Here is a 17,543-nt window from a genome sequence, read left to right as displayed (position 1 = left end):
ATTCAGATAATAATCTGCCTTTCTGTTTTTGCTACCAAAGTGGATAACCTCACATTTATCCACATTATACTGCATCTGCCATGTATTTGCCCACTCACTCAACCTTTCCAAATCACACTGGAGCTTCTCTGCATCTTCCTCACAGCTCACACTCCCACCCAGCTTTGTGTCATCTGCAAACTTGGAGATATTACATTTAATTCCCTCATCTATATCATTAATATATATTGTGAATAGCTGGGGTCCTAGCACCGATCCCTGCTGTACCCCACTAGTCACTGCCTGCCACTCGGAAAAAGACCTGTTTATTCCTACTCTTTGTTTCCTGTCTGCCAACCAGTTCTCTATCCATGTCAGTACCTTACCCCCAATCCCCTGTGCTTTAATTTTGCACGCTAATCTCTTCTGTGGGACTTTATCAAAAGCCTTCTAATTTTGCCCAGAGCTGCTCATAGTCCCTCAGCAGAACCTATTTCCTAGTCCAGCCTGTGTCGTTGGTACCTACATGGACCACGACAACTGGATCCTCCGCCTCCCACTCCAAGATCCTTTCCAGCCCAGAAGAGATGCCCGTAACCTTGGCACCAGGTAGGTAACACAGCCTTCGGGACTCCCTGTCTTTGCTGCAGAGCACAGTATCTATTCCCCTAACTATGCTATTTCCTATTACTACTACATTTTTTTTATCCCCCCACTTGAATGGCACTCTGAACCACAGTGCTATGGTCAGTTCGCTCATCCTCCCTGCAGTCTGTGCCCTTGTCCACACCGAGAGCAAGAACTTCGTACCTATTGGATAAGGGCACTGGCTGAGGCTCCTCCAAAGCTAAATTCTGGATCCCCATACCTGCCTCACTTTCAGGACCTCATCCCCCTTCCTACCTATGTAAATGGTACCAATGTGGACAACGACCTCTGGCTGTTCACCCTCCCCCAGAAGGATGTCCTGCAGCCGCTCCATGACATCCTTGACCCTGGCACTAGGGAGGCAGCACAGCATCCTGGAGTCACGTTTACTGCCGCAGAAATGCCTGTCTGATCCCCTAACTATAGAATCATCCATCACTATTGCTCTTCCACTCTTTGTCCGCCCCTCCTATGCAGCTGAGCCACCTGTGGAGCCACAAACTTTGCTCTGACTGCACTCCCCCGAGGAACCATTGCTCTCACCAATATCCAAAATGGAAAACCAATTAGCAAGCAAGATAGACTCAGGGCACTCCTGCACTGCCTACCTGGTTCTCTTAGACCTCTGGTGGTCACCCACTCCTTTTCTGCCTGCATGCTCCTAACCTGCGGTGTGACCACCTCCCTAAACGTGTTATCCACTTAGTCCTCTGTCTTGTGGATGCACAACAGTGACTCCAGCCGCCGCTCGAGCTCCGAAACCCGGAGCTCAAGCTTCTGCAGCCTGTGGCACTTCCTGCAGATGTGTTCATCTAGGACATGTGCGTCCATGACTTCCCACATACCACAGGACGTACATTCAACTTGGCCAAGCTGACCTGCCATAATGTAACTTTAAAAACTTTTTATTATAATGAAAAGTAAAATAACTTACCAGTTACTCACCAATCAACTTCTACTCCTATACTGAAGAGAGAGGTAGCTACTGGAGGCTTTAAAAAGGTAGAAGAAAGAAAGAAAGAAGCCCCTCCCTCACACACCAACCTCCCACTTTACACTCTGTGCACTCAAATTTATTTTCTTCTTAATTTATAATTCCCCTCTTTCCTGAACTCCCTCAATTACCAAACTCCCTTCTTAATAATCTGCCCTCCAGTAGCACTCAATGCAGACAAGCAGGTGAGGTGAGAGTGACTGCCCTTGACATCAAGGCAGCATTTAACCGACTATGGCATCAAGGAACCCTAGTAAAACATCAGTCAGTGGGAATCAGGGGGAAAACTGCAGCAAGACTTGGACAATATCCAGGCTTGGGCTGATAAGTGGCAAGTAACATTCGCGCCACACAAGTGCCAGGCAATGACCATCTCCAACAAGAGAGAATTTACCCATCTCCCCTTGACATTCCATCGCTGAATTCCCCATTATCAACATCCTCGGGGCTACCAGAAACTGAACTGGAGTAGCCATATAAATACTGTGGCTACAAGAACAAGTCAGAGGCGAGGAATCCTGTGGTGAGTAACTCACCTCCTGACTCCCCAAAGTCTGTCCACCATCTACATGGCACAAGTCAGGAGTGTGATGGAATACTCTCCACTTGCCTGGATGGATGCAGATCCAACAACACTCAAGAAGCTCAACACGATCCAGGACAAAGCAGCCCACTTGATTGGCACCCCATCCACAAACATTCACTCCCTCCACCACCAACGCACAGTGGCAGCAGTGTGTACCATCTACAAGATGCACTGCAGCAATGCACCAAGGCTCCTTAGACAGCACCTTCCAAACCCACAACCTCTACCAACTAGAAGGACAAGGGCAGCAAATGAATGGGAACACCACCACCTGCAAGTTCCTCTCCAAGTCACGCACCATCCTGACTTGGAACTAGATCGCTGTTCCTTCGCTGTCACTGGGCCAAACTCCTGGAACTCCCTAACAGCACTGTGAGTGTACCTACCCCACATGGACTGCAGCGGTTCAAGAAGGCAGCTCACCACCACCTTCTCAAAGGCAATTAGGGATGGGCAATAAATGCTGGCCTGGCCAGCGACACCCACATCCCATGAATGAATTCAAAAAAAGCAGCACTGAGAATCCTCTGAATTTATACTTTGAAAACAATGCTGTGTCAGCTCTGCTAGAGCTCAGAAACCAGTTTAAGCTAGCTACCTAATTAACTATTTACAGAGTGTTAACATACCCCTGTTTGAAACTGCAGGAAACCTAACTTACCTCTTAACTGAAATAGCAATTTCAATTAACTGCTAGATGTAAACAAAACAAAAGCTAGTCTTGAGAGATTAACCCTTAAAAATTCACTCACTTACCAAACTCCCTTCTTCACACTCTATTGATTGCTTTGAAAGTCAGCACTGTAGCATACACTGGTTTATAGGCACTGTGTCTCTTTATCGAGACTACTGTATGTGGTGTCTCAAACTGTGGCTGCTAGACCCCATTAGAAACTTGACTGGCATTATTTGTGGTATTTTTTGCCCAGCGATTCCTCCTCTTTGAGTCTGATGATTCAATGTTCTGGGTTTATGTACTTAAAAAGGAAAAAATTACAGGGTGGTGGGGAATTAACAGGGGAGTGGGGACTAATTAGATAGCTGTTTCAAAGAGTTGGCACATGGAAGATGGGCCAAATAGCCTCTCTTTGTGCTATATGATTCAAATGTTCTCCAACTTCCATTCAGCAGTCTCAATTGAACTGAAACCCATTTATTTCTGACAATATTTCATATTTAAAAAGGCACATTAAGCATCTCCAGGTGATGAAAATCTAAATAGTTTCGAGATCTGCCTGGTACAAATGGATGCGATTGGCACCAGATTGCACGTTTGCAAAATTTCCCAGTTTACTAACCCCTGTGTAAAGGCTGCACCTCCGCCTCTCCTGAATGAGTAGTTGCCTCCATAGATGAGGTATTGATCAATAGGGTGTAGTAAAGCAAAAAAGATGTGCATTTCAACAGCGCCTTTCACAACCTCAAGACGTACCAAAGCGCTTCACAGCTGAATGCTTTTTGACGCGTAGTTACTGTTGTAATGAAGTGAAATGTGACACCAATTTGCGCACAGCAAGGTCTCACCAACAGCCATGAGATAATGATCAGAAAATCTGTTTGAGTGATGTTCTTGGGATATATGTTGGCCAGGACACCGGGGAAAACTCCTCTGCGCTTCCAATTTTGTGGGATCTTTAATGTTCATCTGAGAGGGCAGACGGGACCTTGGGTTAGCGTCGCATCTGACAGTGCAACGCTTCCTCAGTACTGCACTGGAGTGTTAGCCTGGATTATATGGATTACATGGTCAAGTCTCTGCAATGGAACCTGAACACACAAACTTTGGATTCGGAGGCGACAAACTGAGCCACAATTGACATTGCGTAACATGTTTTTCAAAGTAGGCCTATTTTACTTATACTCTAGTTGGCACTGAGTATGCTCCTTAATTAAGCATCCCAAATTTAAGCATGTGTTCCTGGTATAATATTTTTATATTTCTGCATTCCATCCATGTTGCCATTGTCAGGGAGATTGCTAAATCAAACTCAAGCCAAACTTGGAAGCAGCTGTGCAGGGACTGTATCAGTTGCATGTCAGATTCTTACCCTCTAATCTTGTACATGTCATCCACTAGATATGGGAAATTTTCATGCCGTCTGCCACAGATGGTTTTGAGCTCAGGCGTCATGGCCAAAGTAACAGTGCTGAGCCTCCCGGCAGCGGAAACCAAAACTGGGGGCCTCGCTTACTGAGTGCAAGCAGATGAAATGAGATTGCAGTGTCTTCAGGATAATTTGCTTTTCCACGTGATATGCCCAATAAATTCCACGCCCGATAAACTAGCTTTACATGAACGGGACTAATTGGGAAAGAAAGTGTGCAGAGATCTGTTACGTCAGGTTTCTGCTCATTTCCTGCCCCGTGTGATTTCAGGTACCTCAATCTATTCGTTTGTAGCTAACTATGCTAAAATTGGGCCCTGGTGTTCTATCATTGATAAAGAGAGCAGGCAGATTTACGGAGTCAATCGGTATGCAATGCTAATTTGACACCAGGGTTGCCGTTTCTGAATGCCGCACTGAATACACTGTCTTAAGCCGCAGCTGAACACAATGGTAAAGAAACCCACTGCCGACGAGGGTGGTGGAAGCAGACATGATCAATGATTCCAAAAGGAAATTGGATGAAATAAATTTGCAGGCTACAGGGATCGAGTGGGCGAATGAGACTGACTGGATTCCTCCACAGAGAGCCAGCATCAGCATGGACTGGATGGGCTGAATGGCCTCCTCCTGTGCTTTAATGACTCTATGATTCAATTGGACCTTCATTCATTTTTGTTTAAGACTACTCAGAGCTTGTACAACAGCTGTGAGGCAGACAGGGGTTACAGGGCAGGAACAGTGTTAAACTGTGTTGAATTTTCAACACTGCACAGGCAAAGTACCTACAAAACCATTGTTTCCAGAAATGAACACAACTGACCGCACTTTATCACTTTGTTTGCGCTGAAATCTGTGATTTTTTTTTTTGTGACTGTCGTAATTACAGTTGGGACACGAGTGATCAGTCTACACTCTGAGGAGCATTGCCTAACATCCGAATGTACTGAGGCTGGTAAGCAGCAACTTTTATTCCTTCTGTAGAATAACTTTTTTTAATTCATTCTCAGGACAAAGTGTCACTGGCAGGTCAGCATTTATTGCCCGTCCCTAGTTGCCCAGAGAACCTGGTGTTGCCACCTTCTTAAGTCACTGGTAGCAGTTTGATGCAGCTAAATGGCTTGCTATGCTACTTCAGAAGGCAGCTGTGAGACTGATGGTCAGACAGGGCCTCGGCTTAACATCTCACCTAAAAGATGACACCTCCGACAATACAGTAACATGGAAAATAACAAAGTTTGTTGCTCTGCCTCTTTCAACAGGTGAGACTTGTTAGACAGCTTAAGAATCCCTGAAAATAGCTGACAATGAACTTTCCTCAGCCTGGGTATCCCTCACAGTTTCCCTCTGACCAGAGAAAAAGCATTTGCCTATCTGTTTCAGCCTCAGATTTCTTGTCGACTCAATTTTTCCCCCACACAGAGGAAGAGAGAACCAGGCAGACAAAGGGAGAGTGAGAGAGAATACACCAAAAGTTTAATCTCTGCCCCTCCCCCTTTGTAGGTACCAAGGCAAAATGTCCAGCTCATACTCCTGTCGTTAGTGAATGTCACAGTTCACCATCTACCCAAGAATGGTCTTCTCTGTCTCAAGGATGTTGCTGTGCTGCAGCTCCTGGAAGCCGCTGAATATTCCTGTAGTTTAGCAACATCTCCTGTGTTTAGGAGATACGGATTGACACTGCCCTATAGTTTCACAGAATTTCTTGCGTCTTTGTCTCCTTATTCCCTGTCCGTCCAGCATTCTCTCCATCTACCTACTCTGCTCTTCGTGGGTGGCATCATAGGTTTCCTTGATCTTGTTCATGCAGTACACAGACTAAGATGATATTTCTCTCTCTCTCTTTCTCTCCCTAGCTTTTCCTGACTGCAGTGCTCAACACTGAATTGTATCACTGGTACTGAAGCAATAACCAGTCGGGCCATGACATAGACTGGGGCAGAGTTTAGTTTAGTTTAGAGATACAGCACCGAAACAGGCCCTTCGGCCCACCGTGTCTGTGCCGACCATCAACCACCCATTTATACTAATCCGACACGAATTCCATATTCCTACCACATCCCCACCTGTCCCTATATTTCCCTACCACCTACCTATACTAGGGGCAATTTACAATGGCCAACTAACCTATCAACCTGCAGGTCTTTGGCATGTGGGAGGAAACTGTAGTACCCGGAGGAAACCCACGCGGACACAGGGAGAACTTGCAAACTCCACACAGACAGTATCCAGAATTGAACCCGGGTCGCTGGAGCTGTGAGGCTGCGGTGCTAACCACTGCGCCACTGTGCTGCCACTGTGATAGGTTGGGGCTCAGAAGAGACATAGAGGGTAGTCTAGGAGGGATGGAAGGTACATGAGACAATTGTGGTGACTTACTGTTTTAGTGCAATGAAGGTTGAGGGACCAAGATGTTGATTCTGTTGTCTTTTGGCAGTGCTTTGGTTATTTTGCTCAGAGTTGTTGGGGCGAGTGCTTTCGGCATTCAAGGATCATGTTCATCCCAAAACCTCCTTGTTGGGACCAGTAATAGTTTTCCTCTAGTTAGATTGTCCTTCATATGGTATCACACCACAAAACCGTTATGTCACACCAAAAACCAAACCTAATTCTACAGCCCTGCAGTCTCCCCATAGCACTGCATCAATGCAAAACACAATGCTATGGGGAAAGAGTGGGGCAGTGGGATTAGTTTGGGATTGATACAGGGCTATGGGGAGAGAGCAGGGCAGTGGGATTAGTTTGGGATTGATACAGGGCTATGGGGAAAGAGTGGGGCAGGGGGATTAGTTTGGGATTGATACAGGGCTATGGGGAGAGAATGAGACAGTGGGATTAGTTTGAGATTCATACAGGGCTATGGGGAGACAGTGGGGCAGTTTGGGATTAGTTTGGGATTGATACAGGGCTATGGGGAAAGAGTGGGGCAGTGGGATTAGTTTGGGACTGATACAGGGCTATGGGGAGAGAATGAGGCAGTGGGATTAGTTTGGGATTGATACAGGACTATGGGGAGAGAGTGGGGCAGTGGGATTAGTTTGGGATTGATACAGGGCTATGGGGAGAGAGTGGGGCAGTGGGATTAGTTTGGGATTGATACAGGGCTATGGGGAGAGAGTGGGGCAGTAGGATTAGTTTGGGATTGATACAGGGTTATGGGGAGAGAGTGGGGCAGTAGGATTAGTTTGGGATTGATACAGGGCTATGGGGAGAGAGTGGGGCAGTGGGATTAGTTTGGGATTGATACAGGGCTATGGGGAGAGAGTGGGGCAGTGGGATTAGTTTGGGATTGATACAGGGCTATGGGGAGAGAGTGGGGCAGTAGGATTAGTTTGGAATTGATACAGGGCTATGGGGAGAGAGTGGGGCAGTAGGATTAGTTTGGGATTGATACAGGGCTATGGGGAGAGAGTGGGGCAGTAGGATTAGTTTGGGACAGATACAGGGCTATGGGGAGAGAATGAGGCAGTGGGATTAGTTTGGGATTGATACAGGGCTATGGGGAGAGAGTGGGGCAGTCGGATTAGTTTGGGATTGATACAGGGCTATGGGGAGAGAGTGGGGCAGTGGGATTAGTTTGGGATTGATACAGGGCTATGGGGAGAGAGTGGGGCAGTGGGATTAGTTTGGGATTGATACAGGGCTATGGGGAGACAGTGGGGCAGTGGGATTAGTTTGGGATTGATAGAGTTTTGGGGAGAGAGTGGGGCAGTGGGATTAGTTTGGGATTGATACAGGGCTATGGGGAGAGAGTGGGGCAGTGCGATTAGTTTGGGATTGATACAGGGCTATGGGGAGAGAGTGGGGCAGTGGGATTAGTTTGGGATTGATACAGGGTTATGGGGAGAGAGTGGGGCAGTAGGATTAGTTTGGGATTGATACAGGGCTATGGGGAGAGAGTGGGGCAGTGGGATTAGTTTGGGATTGATACAGGGCTATGGGGAGAGAGTGGGGCAGTAGGATTAGTTTGGAATTGATACAGGGCTATGGGGAGAGAGTGGGGCAGTAGGATTAGTTTGGGATTGATACAGGGCTATGGGGAGAGAGTGGGGCAGTAGGATTAGTTTGGGATTGATACAGGGCTATGGGGAGAGAGTGGGGCAGTAGGATTAGTTTGGGGCAGTGGGATTAGTTTGGGATTGATACAGGGCTATGGGGAAAGAGTGGGGCAGTGGGATTAGTTTGGGATTGATACAGGGCTATGGGGAGAGAGTGGGGCAGTGGGATTAGTTTGGGATTGATACAGGGCTATGGGGAGAGAGTGGGGCAGTGGGATTAGTTTGGGATTGATACAGGGCTATGGGGAGAGAGTGGGGCAGTGGGATTAGTTTGGGATTGATACAGGGCTATGAGGAGAGAGTGGGGCAGTAGGATTAGTTTGGAATTGATACAGGGCTATGGGGAGAGAGTGGGGCAGTAGGATTAGTTTGGGATTGATACAGGGCTATGGGGAGCGAGTGGGGCAGTGGGATTAGTTTGGGGCAGTGGGATTAGTTTGGGATTGATACAGGGCTATGGGGAAAGAGTGGGGCAGTGGGATTAGTTTGGGATTGATACAGGGCTATGGGGAGAGAGTGGGGCAGTGGGATTAGTTTGGGATTGATACAGGGCTATGGGGAGAGAGTGGGGCAGTGGGATTAGTTTTGGATTGATACAGGGCTATGGGGAAAGAGTGGGGCAGTGGGATTAGTTTGGGATTGATACAGGGCTATGGGGAGAGAGTGGGGCAGTGGGATTAGTTTGGGATTGATAGAGCTATGGGGAATCAACCACTCCCTGTGACAAAGCTGTCGTTGCTCCAAAAATCAATTTGCAAACAAATCTCACCACTGCCCCTCTCTCACACTCAGCGACAATTTTAAATTAATGACCCCTCTCACTGACTCTCAAACTGGAGGAACTAGTCTTTTCTTATTTATTATGTTCAAACCCCTTCAGAATTTAAAAAGCCTCTAGTAAATGGCCTCTAAACCTTCTCTGCTGCAGAAGAAATAGACCCTGTGTCTATTGGGAGCATTGTGGTTGTATTTCTGGAGCAGTAATCCCTGCCCGAATGATCCATAGATATCAGTTCAAATCCAACAGTGACAGCTGAGGAATTTAAATTTCCGTTAATTAGATGGACTGAAACGGGAATAAAAAGATAGCTTCAGTCATGGTGAACATGAAACTACTGGTTTGTCATTGTAGCCAATGTCCCAGACACCACCATCCCCATCCCTGGGTTTGTCCTGTCCCACCAGAAGTGCTGGCACAGTGGTATAAAGTCAAGAGGGGGTGGTTCTGGGAGTCGTCAACATTCACTCCAGACCCCACAAAGTCTCATAGCTTTAAGTCCAACATGGGTAAGAAACCTCCTGCTGATTACAACCTACCGCCCTCCCTCAGCTGATCAATCAGTACTCCTCCATGTTGAACAACACTGGGAAGAAGCACTGAGGGTGACAGAATGTGCTCTGGATAGGGGACCTCAATGTCCATCACCACGAGTGGCTTGGTAGCACCATTACTGACCAAGCAGGCCAGGTCCTTAAGAACATAGCTGATAGACTGGGTCTGCGGCAGGTGGTGAGGGAATCAACAGGGGGGAAAACCTGCTTGATCTCATCCTCATCAATCTGCCTGTCACAGATGCATCTGTCCATGACAGTACTGGTAGGAGTGACCACCGCACAGACCTTGTGGAGATTAAGTCCCAGCTTCACACAGAGCATGATGTGTGGGCCATCAGCAGCAGCACAATTGTATTCAAACACAATCTGTAACCTCATAGCTGAGCATATCACTGACTCAACCATTGTCATCAAGCCAGAGGACAAACCCTGGTTCAATGAGTGCAGGAGATGTGCCTAAAAATGAGGTGTCAACTTGGTGAAACTACAACACAGGACGACATGCATGCTAAATTGCTGAAGGAGCGTATTATAAACAGATCTAAATAATCCCACAACCAATGGATCAGATCTAAGCTCTGCAGTCCTGCCACATCCAGTCATGAATGGTGGTGGACAATTAAACAACCAATGGGAGGAGGATAAGCCATAACCATCACAATGTTCTATGATGGCAGAGCCCAGCACGTTAGTGCAAAAGATAAAGCTGAACCATCTGCAACCACCTTCAGCCAGAAGTGCCAAGTAGATGATGCATCTGGGCTTCCTCCTGAGGTCCCCACCAACACAGATGCCAGTCTTTGGACAATTCACTTCACTCCATGTAATGGCGATAAGCAGGTGAGCGTACTGGATACAGCAAAGGCTCTGACAACATTCTGGTAATAGTACTGAAAACGTGCTCCAGAACTGGCCACGCCCCTAGCCAAGCTGTTCCAGTACAACTACAACACTGGTATCTACCCTGCAATGTGGAAAATTACCTAGGTATGTCCTGTGCACAAAAATCCAATCCAGCCAATTACCACCCCATCGGTCTACTCTCAATTATCAGCAGATGGAAGGTGTCATCAACAGTGCTATCAAGCAGCACTTACTCACCAATAACCTGCTCACTGATGCTCAGTTTGGGTTCCACCATGGCACTTGGCTCCAGACCTCATTACAGCCTTGGTCCAAACATGGACAAAGAAGTTGAATTCCAGAGGTGAGGTGAGAGTGACTGCCCTTGACATCAGGGCAGCATTTGACTGAGTATGGCATCAAGGAGCCTGAGCAAAACTGGAGTCAATGGGAATCGGGGGGAAACTTCTCTACTGGGTAGAGTCATTCCAAGCACAAAGGAAGATGATTGTGGTTGTTGGAGGTCAATCATCTCAGCTCCAGGACATCACTGCAGATGTTCCTCAGGGTAGTGTTTTAGGCCCAACCATCTTCAGCTGCTTCATCAATGACCTTCCCTCTGTCATAAGGTCAGAAGTGGAGATGTTCACTGATGATTGCACAATGTTCAGCACCATTCACGACTCCTCAGATACGGAAAGTCAGTGCCTGCATACAGCAAGAGCTGGACAACATCCAGGCTTGGGCTGATAAGTGACAAGTAACATTTGCACTGCACAAGTGCCAGGCAATGATCATCTCCCCTCAACGTTCAATGACATCCATCACTGAACTCACCACCACCAAGTATATCCTGGAAGTTACCAGTGACCAGAAACCATACTATGTCTATGAGAACAGGTCAGAGGCTGGGAATTCTGTGACAAATAACTCACCTCCTGACTTCCTAAAGCCTTTCCAACATCTACATGGCACAAGTCAGGAGTGTGATGGAATAATGTCCCCTTGCCTGAATGAGTGCAGCTCCAACAACACTCAAAGTTCAACACTATCATGGACAAAGCAGCCCACTTGATTGGGATCTCTACCACATTAAACATTCACTCCCTCTAACACTGGCACACAGTGGCAGCAGTGTATACCATCTTCAAGATACACTGCAGCAACTTGCCAAGACTTCTTAACAGCACCTTCCAAACCCGTGACCTCTACCACATAGAAGAACATGGGCAGCAAGCACATGGGAGCACTATAACCTGAAAGTTGGCCTCAAAGTCACACACCATCCTGACTTCAAAATATATTGCCATTGCTTCACTGTCATTGGGTCAAAGTCCTGAAACTCCGACCCTATAACAGCACTGTTAATTGTACCCGCACCACATGGACTGCAGCGTTGGCTCACCACCACCTTCTCAAGGGCAATTAGGTATGGGCAATAAATGCTGGCTTGCCAGCAACACACACATCCCATGACAAATTGTTTTTAAAAGGCTCTCCTCATAACAATAGTTTCCCATCCCTGGCATCATCCTTCTGTTGTACACTGTAATGTCCTTTCTATAATGGGACACTGGAGACTGCACTATCTGTGGCCTAACATATAAATTTATCCTTACTACTTTACTCTTCTCTATTAAATCCCAGAATACTGTCATTCTATGTTATGGCTTTATCTGCCTACACTCACACTTCAGGGTATTCGAGACCCTAGGGATCTCTGTTCGTTCACACCCTTCAGTGTAGCTTCCTATTTCTTGTTTCCTTTTCTCCCAATATGTATTACCTTACCCTTATATCCATATTAAATTGCATCTGCCACCTGTCTGTCCATTCCACTAACCTGTCTATGTCTTCCCAAGGTCTCTCACACTCCTCTGTGCCATTTGCCAAACACAGTACTTCCTATGTCCAAGTCCAAATCGTCCATATATACAGTGAACGCCCAACACACTTGTCTTTAACATCTCCATGCTGGTGGTCTTTGATTAATTCATGTATTTTTAAATGCTGACTAATTTTGTCTTGAATTGTATATTCTACGAGCTTGCCTGTTACTGACATGTGACTAATTCAGGCCAAGTTTCCTCGTTTCCCCTCTGCCCACACACTAAACATGTGCAACACACAAGAGTGTGCTATCCCAGTCCATCCTCAGGATTGCCACATATTCCAGCCCTGGTTCCATTTATGAGGAAGAGCCCCAGACCACACCCTCTTCACCCTGCAGGAAAGCTCCAGGACTGCTGGGGTGATGTTAAAGGGTCGGAGAGCTGGTGATCAAGATTGCCACCTCTCCAGCTGACTCTTTCTTCACTGAACGCTCAGATTGGCCGTTCTGTACCTTCACTTCACATGACTTTGGGGTAGCTCCAAATTCCAATCAGTGGCTTTACCAGTGACTGGCAGGTTCCTTGCACTTGGAGAGTAGTGGATTCTCAATGCTGTTCAGGATGTGGTCAGGGGACTGCTGTTTGTTGTGGTCTTTGTTGCCTGACAAATCCAGGAAAAATGTCGAGAACAACACCCGGGATTCTTCATTGTATTCATCAACCTGACCAAAGCATTTGACTCAGTAAATCATGAGGTTCTGTGAATTGTGCTCCAAAGATTTGGATATCCACAAAACTTCTTCACAATCCTGTAATTACTCCATAATGATATGACTGCAACTGTCTTGAGTGGGAGATATGAAACAGATGCCTTCAAAATCCAGACCGGGATCAAGCAGGGCTGTGTGATAGCCCCCATACTATTAACAAACGACCTGACAGTGACTATTCACCTTGTGAAAGTTCAGCTACCCTCTGGTATGAGTATTAAACACCACCTAGATGGAAAACTCTTTAACCTCAGTCGCCTCCGTGCCAAACTAAACTGACCACCATAGACATACATGATCTACAGTTTGCGATGACTGCAGTGTCGTTGCCCACTCTGCACCAGATTTGCAAGCTGCTCTCGATCTTTTCAATTCTGCAGACAAGAGACTCGGCCTGTCCTTGAATGTGGCCAAAAAAAACTTGTATATCAACCCACACCTGGTCAGCCAAATATTCCACCTCCCATATATGTTGAAGGAGAGACTCTGGAATATATTGAGCACTTCCCATCCCTTGGCAGCCTCCTCTCTCAAAAGGCCACCATTGACGTGGAGATCCAACACCGGATCAGCTGTGCCAGCTCAACCTTCTGCAAACTACGGCAGCGAGTGTTTGGTAAAAATGACCTCCGCAAGTCAACAAAAGTCCTAGTGTACAGAGCAGTTGTTGTCACCACACTCCTGTACAGCAGTGAGAGCTGGACTGTGTATCAGCAACACATAAGAGTGTTAGAGGAATTCCATCAGCAATGCCTCCGCTGTATCTTCCGGATTCAATGGGAGGACCATCGAACAAACGCTAGTGTCCTTCTTGAAACCAGCTCCGCAAGCATTCAGGCAAAACTCCTGCAAAATCAACTTCAATGGACTGGACACTGTATCCGGAAGGCTGAAAACTGCCAGGCCCTGTTTTCTCAACTCTCAAATGGCCAGCATTCCAAGGGAGGACAAAGAAAACACTTCAAAGACACTCTGAAGCTCTCTTTGAAGTGTGGCAGCATTGACATTGATGACTGGGAGGAGCTTGCTACCAATCGTTCAAAATAGCGACAACTTGTCCATGAAGCTGCATTATACTATGCATCCAAACACCACAATGATGAGGTAGAGTGGCAGCAGAGGAGGGAAGAAAAGGAAACAAATCCTGCACTCCGGATCCCACTACCCCATGAGATGTCCTGCCCCATGTGTCCAAAGATCTGCGGGTTGAGTTGAACCAGGTGTTTAATCAGCACCATTTCTCTTTCAACACCAATTTATAAGTTTGGACTGATTCTTCCAGGCCTTGCATGTGGGATCTTAGTGCTAGCACTGTGTATGTGATCCTGAGTCATTCCAGTGCCTTGTTAGTATATCCCTGTTTCCCAATGAGAAGCTTGAATTTATGCCCTTTGACCTTGCCTTTGGGCTGTGTGCTGACCATGTGTGCCTCTGGTCCCTTAGGTTCTTTGACATATTCTCGGTCACATCCAGTTGAGCTTCTGATCCTTCATATTGTGACAGACTGCTGAACATAATGCCCAGTATGATTCTGGAAGCTACAGGGTGACTCTGCCTCGTCCTTCTCTGCTGCTGTCCACATTTAGTAGCTGTCAGAGTACCTCTTCCTCAGTCTCCTTGTTCCATTTGGATACAATGGCGAGCAAGTTGAGCGTGTGCTGCGGTGGCCCTTTGTTTCAGAAAAGAAAAAGAAAAGAAAATTTCAGCACAGGAACAGGCCCTTTGGCCCTCCAAGCCTGCGCCGATCCAAATCCTCTATCTAAACCTGTCGCCTATTTTCTAAGGGTCTGTATCTCTTTACTTCCTGCCCATTCATGTATCTGTCTGGGTACATCTTAAAAGACGCTATCGTGCCCTCGTTTACCACCTCCGCTGGCAATGCGTTCCAGGCACCCACCACCCTCTGCGTAAAGAACTTTCCATGCATATCCCCCCTAAACTTTTCCCCTTTCACTTTGAACTCGTGTCCCCTTGTAATTGAATCCCCCACTCGAGGGAAAAAGCTTCTTGCTATCCACCCTGTCTATACCTCTCATGATTTTGTACACCTCAATCAGGTCCCCCCTCAACCTCCGTCTTTCTAATGAAAATAATCCTAATCTACTCAACTTCTCTTCATAGCTAGCGCCCTCCATACCAGGCAACATCCCTGGTGAACCTCCTCTGCACCCTCTCCAAAGCATCCACATCCTTTTGGTAATGTGGCGACCAGAACTGCACGCAGTATTCCAAATGTGGCCGAACCAAAGTCCTATACAACTGTAACATGACCTGCCAACTCTTGTACTCAATACCCCGTCCAATGAAAGAAAGCATGCCGTATGCCTTCTTGACCACTCTATTGACCTGCGTTGCCACCTTCAGGGAACAATGGACCTGAACACCCAAATCTCTCTGTACATCAATTTTCCCCAGGAATTTTCCATTTACTGTATAGTTCACTCTTGAATTGGATCTTCCAAAATGCATCACCTCGCATTTGCCCTGATTGAACTCCATCTGCCATTTCTCTGCCCAACTCTCCAGTCTATCTATATTCTGCTGTATTCTCTGACAGTCCCCTTCACTATCTGCTACTCCACCAATCTTAGTGTCGTCTGCAAACTTGCTAATCAGACCACCTATACTTTCAATAGATTGATGCTCTCTGCTGGCGTCTGCCAACACCAGTTGAGATCTAATGAGGTTATTTTTGGGCAAAGGACAGCAAGGCTGAGGTAGATCAGAACCTTGGTGTTAAGAAGAGATTGTAACAAACACAAGCACTTGACTAGATCACAACCAAACTCTACAGACTGAGAAACAGCACAAGTTGTAATCCCACACAAACCCTACACAGCTATAAACATGGCTAACAACCTTTACCATACACTAATGGTTAGATCTTGGGTTTACATGGGATGGTGCAGTGTGAAATATCTAGCCCAAACAGATTTGTGATGGATGGAAAATCAGCTATAAATGCAGACTGATCTTGGCTGAATCTTCCTTACTCTTGGACATTACAAGGAGAAGGGACTCTTCCACTGTACAAACTGGGTTCTTCCATGATCAATTTGCAGCTACTGGGTTGCCCTCCATGCTCCAACTTAGGCATATTACTGACTCTAGGTCTTATTATCAGTGAAGGCAAGGCCAGAGATGGGAAGGTCTATTGTGCTGACAAGCCTTTGATCTACCCTAGCTCCAGCGAATCCACTTTGGGTGAATGTGGGCAAGAATTCTGTCTTATATTATTTTTATACTTTTAATTTTTAAGATATCTGTCCAAATGGCAGGGCCTTAAGACCATCTTGCTTGGGTTTTCATCCTGCAGTGTGCAATGTGTGACCTTGCAAAAGGTTCAGAGACTTTGGCATGTTGGAAAAGATGCAATACAAATCAAGTCTGGAGACCTTATGAAGTGGCCAGCTTGGAGACAGGAATGGTTCCATTTGTTCCCATCACGTTGAAGACCGCAATGGGAGCAGGGGTTCTTTTGAGTTCAAGGATGTGGTTAACTATAGGGGTTTCTGCCCATTACTAGACTGCGATACAATAGTCATTTAATAATGTGGCATCTATAGTCTAGTCAAGAAACTGCAGCACTCTTTTAGTCCAATGACTATTTCACCCGTGTGACTGTAAAATGAGAACTTGGTGTCACAATGTTGTTTGACCGTGTTTTGTTTTCTCTTACAGCTGTTTTCATGTTTAACAAAATCAACTGGTCAGCAGATCCATGTGAGAACTTCTTTGAGTTTGCTTGTGGAAGGTGGATAAAGGAGACTCCGATCCCTGAAGATTACTCAAACTATGGGACTTACTCATGGGTTCGACAGAATGTCGACATCAAGTTGAAAGGTCGGTTCAATGTATATGACTTGGAAAACAGAGTTATATTGGTACAGAATATTTCCAACTTTAAAAGAAAGGACTTGCATTTAGATAGCAGCTTTCACATCCTCAGGACATCCCAAAACACTTCACAGACAATGAGTTATTAATGAGGTGAAGTCACTGTTATTTTGTAGGCAAATGCAGCATCCTATTTGCGCTTGGAAAGGTCCCACAAATATCAATGTGATAAATGAGCAGGTCATCAGTTTTTAGCATTGTTGATTAAGGGAAAAATGTTGGTCAGGACATGAAGAACCCTGAACTCTTTGAATCGTGCCTTGGGATCTTCTAATAGATCGGGAAAGATATTTTCAGTGGGAGTAGGTAGGCTTCTAGTCATGCTGTCTTTTACTGAGTGATGATAGTTGGAACTCCTTATCAGTTACACAACTATATGGTGTGAAAAAGTTCAGTGAGTAGTGCTTTACTGGGATATCAATACTGATCCACTTGCCACAAGTGACTGATTTTTCAGTAAAATACTGCACACTCTTACACTTTTCATGTACATAGG

At 46.2% G+C, this 17,543-nt stretch overlaps 1 protein-coding gene across 2 annotated transcripts in view; it reads left to right on the top strand.

The window, feature by feature from the left end:
• phex (phosphate regulating endopeptidase homolog, X-linked) overlaps window positions 1–17,543 on the top strand; it is a 183,949-nt gene that overhangs the window by 20,008 nt on the left and 146,398 nt on the right. For both annotated transcript variants that reach the window (XM_068040120.1, XM_068040119.1), the window contains exons 2-3: window positions 5,202–5,267; window positions 16,832–16,993. In XM_068040120.1, coding sequence (XP_067896221.1) covers window positions 5,202–5,267; window positions 16,832–16,993 — 228 coding nt within the window. The remainder of the gene's footprint in view (window positions 1–5,201; window positions 5,268–16,831; window positions 16,994–17,543) is intronic.

This window comes from Heterodontus francisci, chromosome 10 (assembly GCF_036365525.1).
Source record: "Heterodontus francisci isolate sHetFra1 chromosome 10, sHetFra1.hap1, whole genome shotgun sequence".
NCBI lineage: Eukaryota > Metazoa > Chordata > Chondrichthyes > Heterodontiformes > Heterodontidae > Heterodontus > Heterodontus francisci.
Note: the sequence above shows the minus strand (reverse complement) of the source record. Positions and strands in the feature narration are given on the sequence as shown.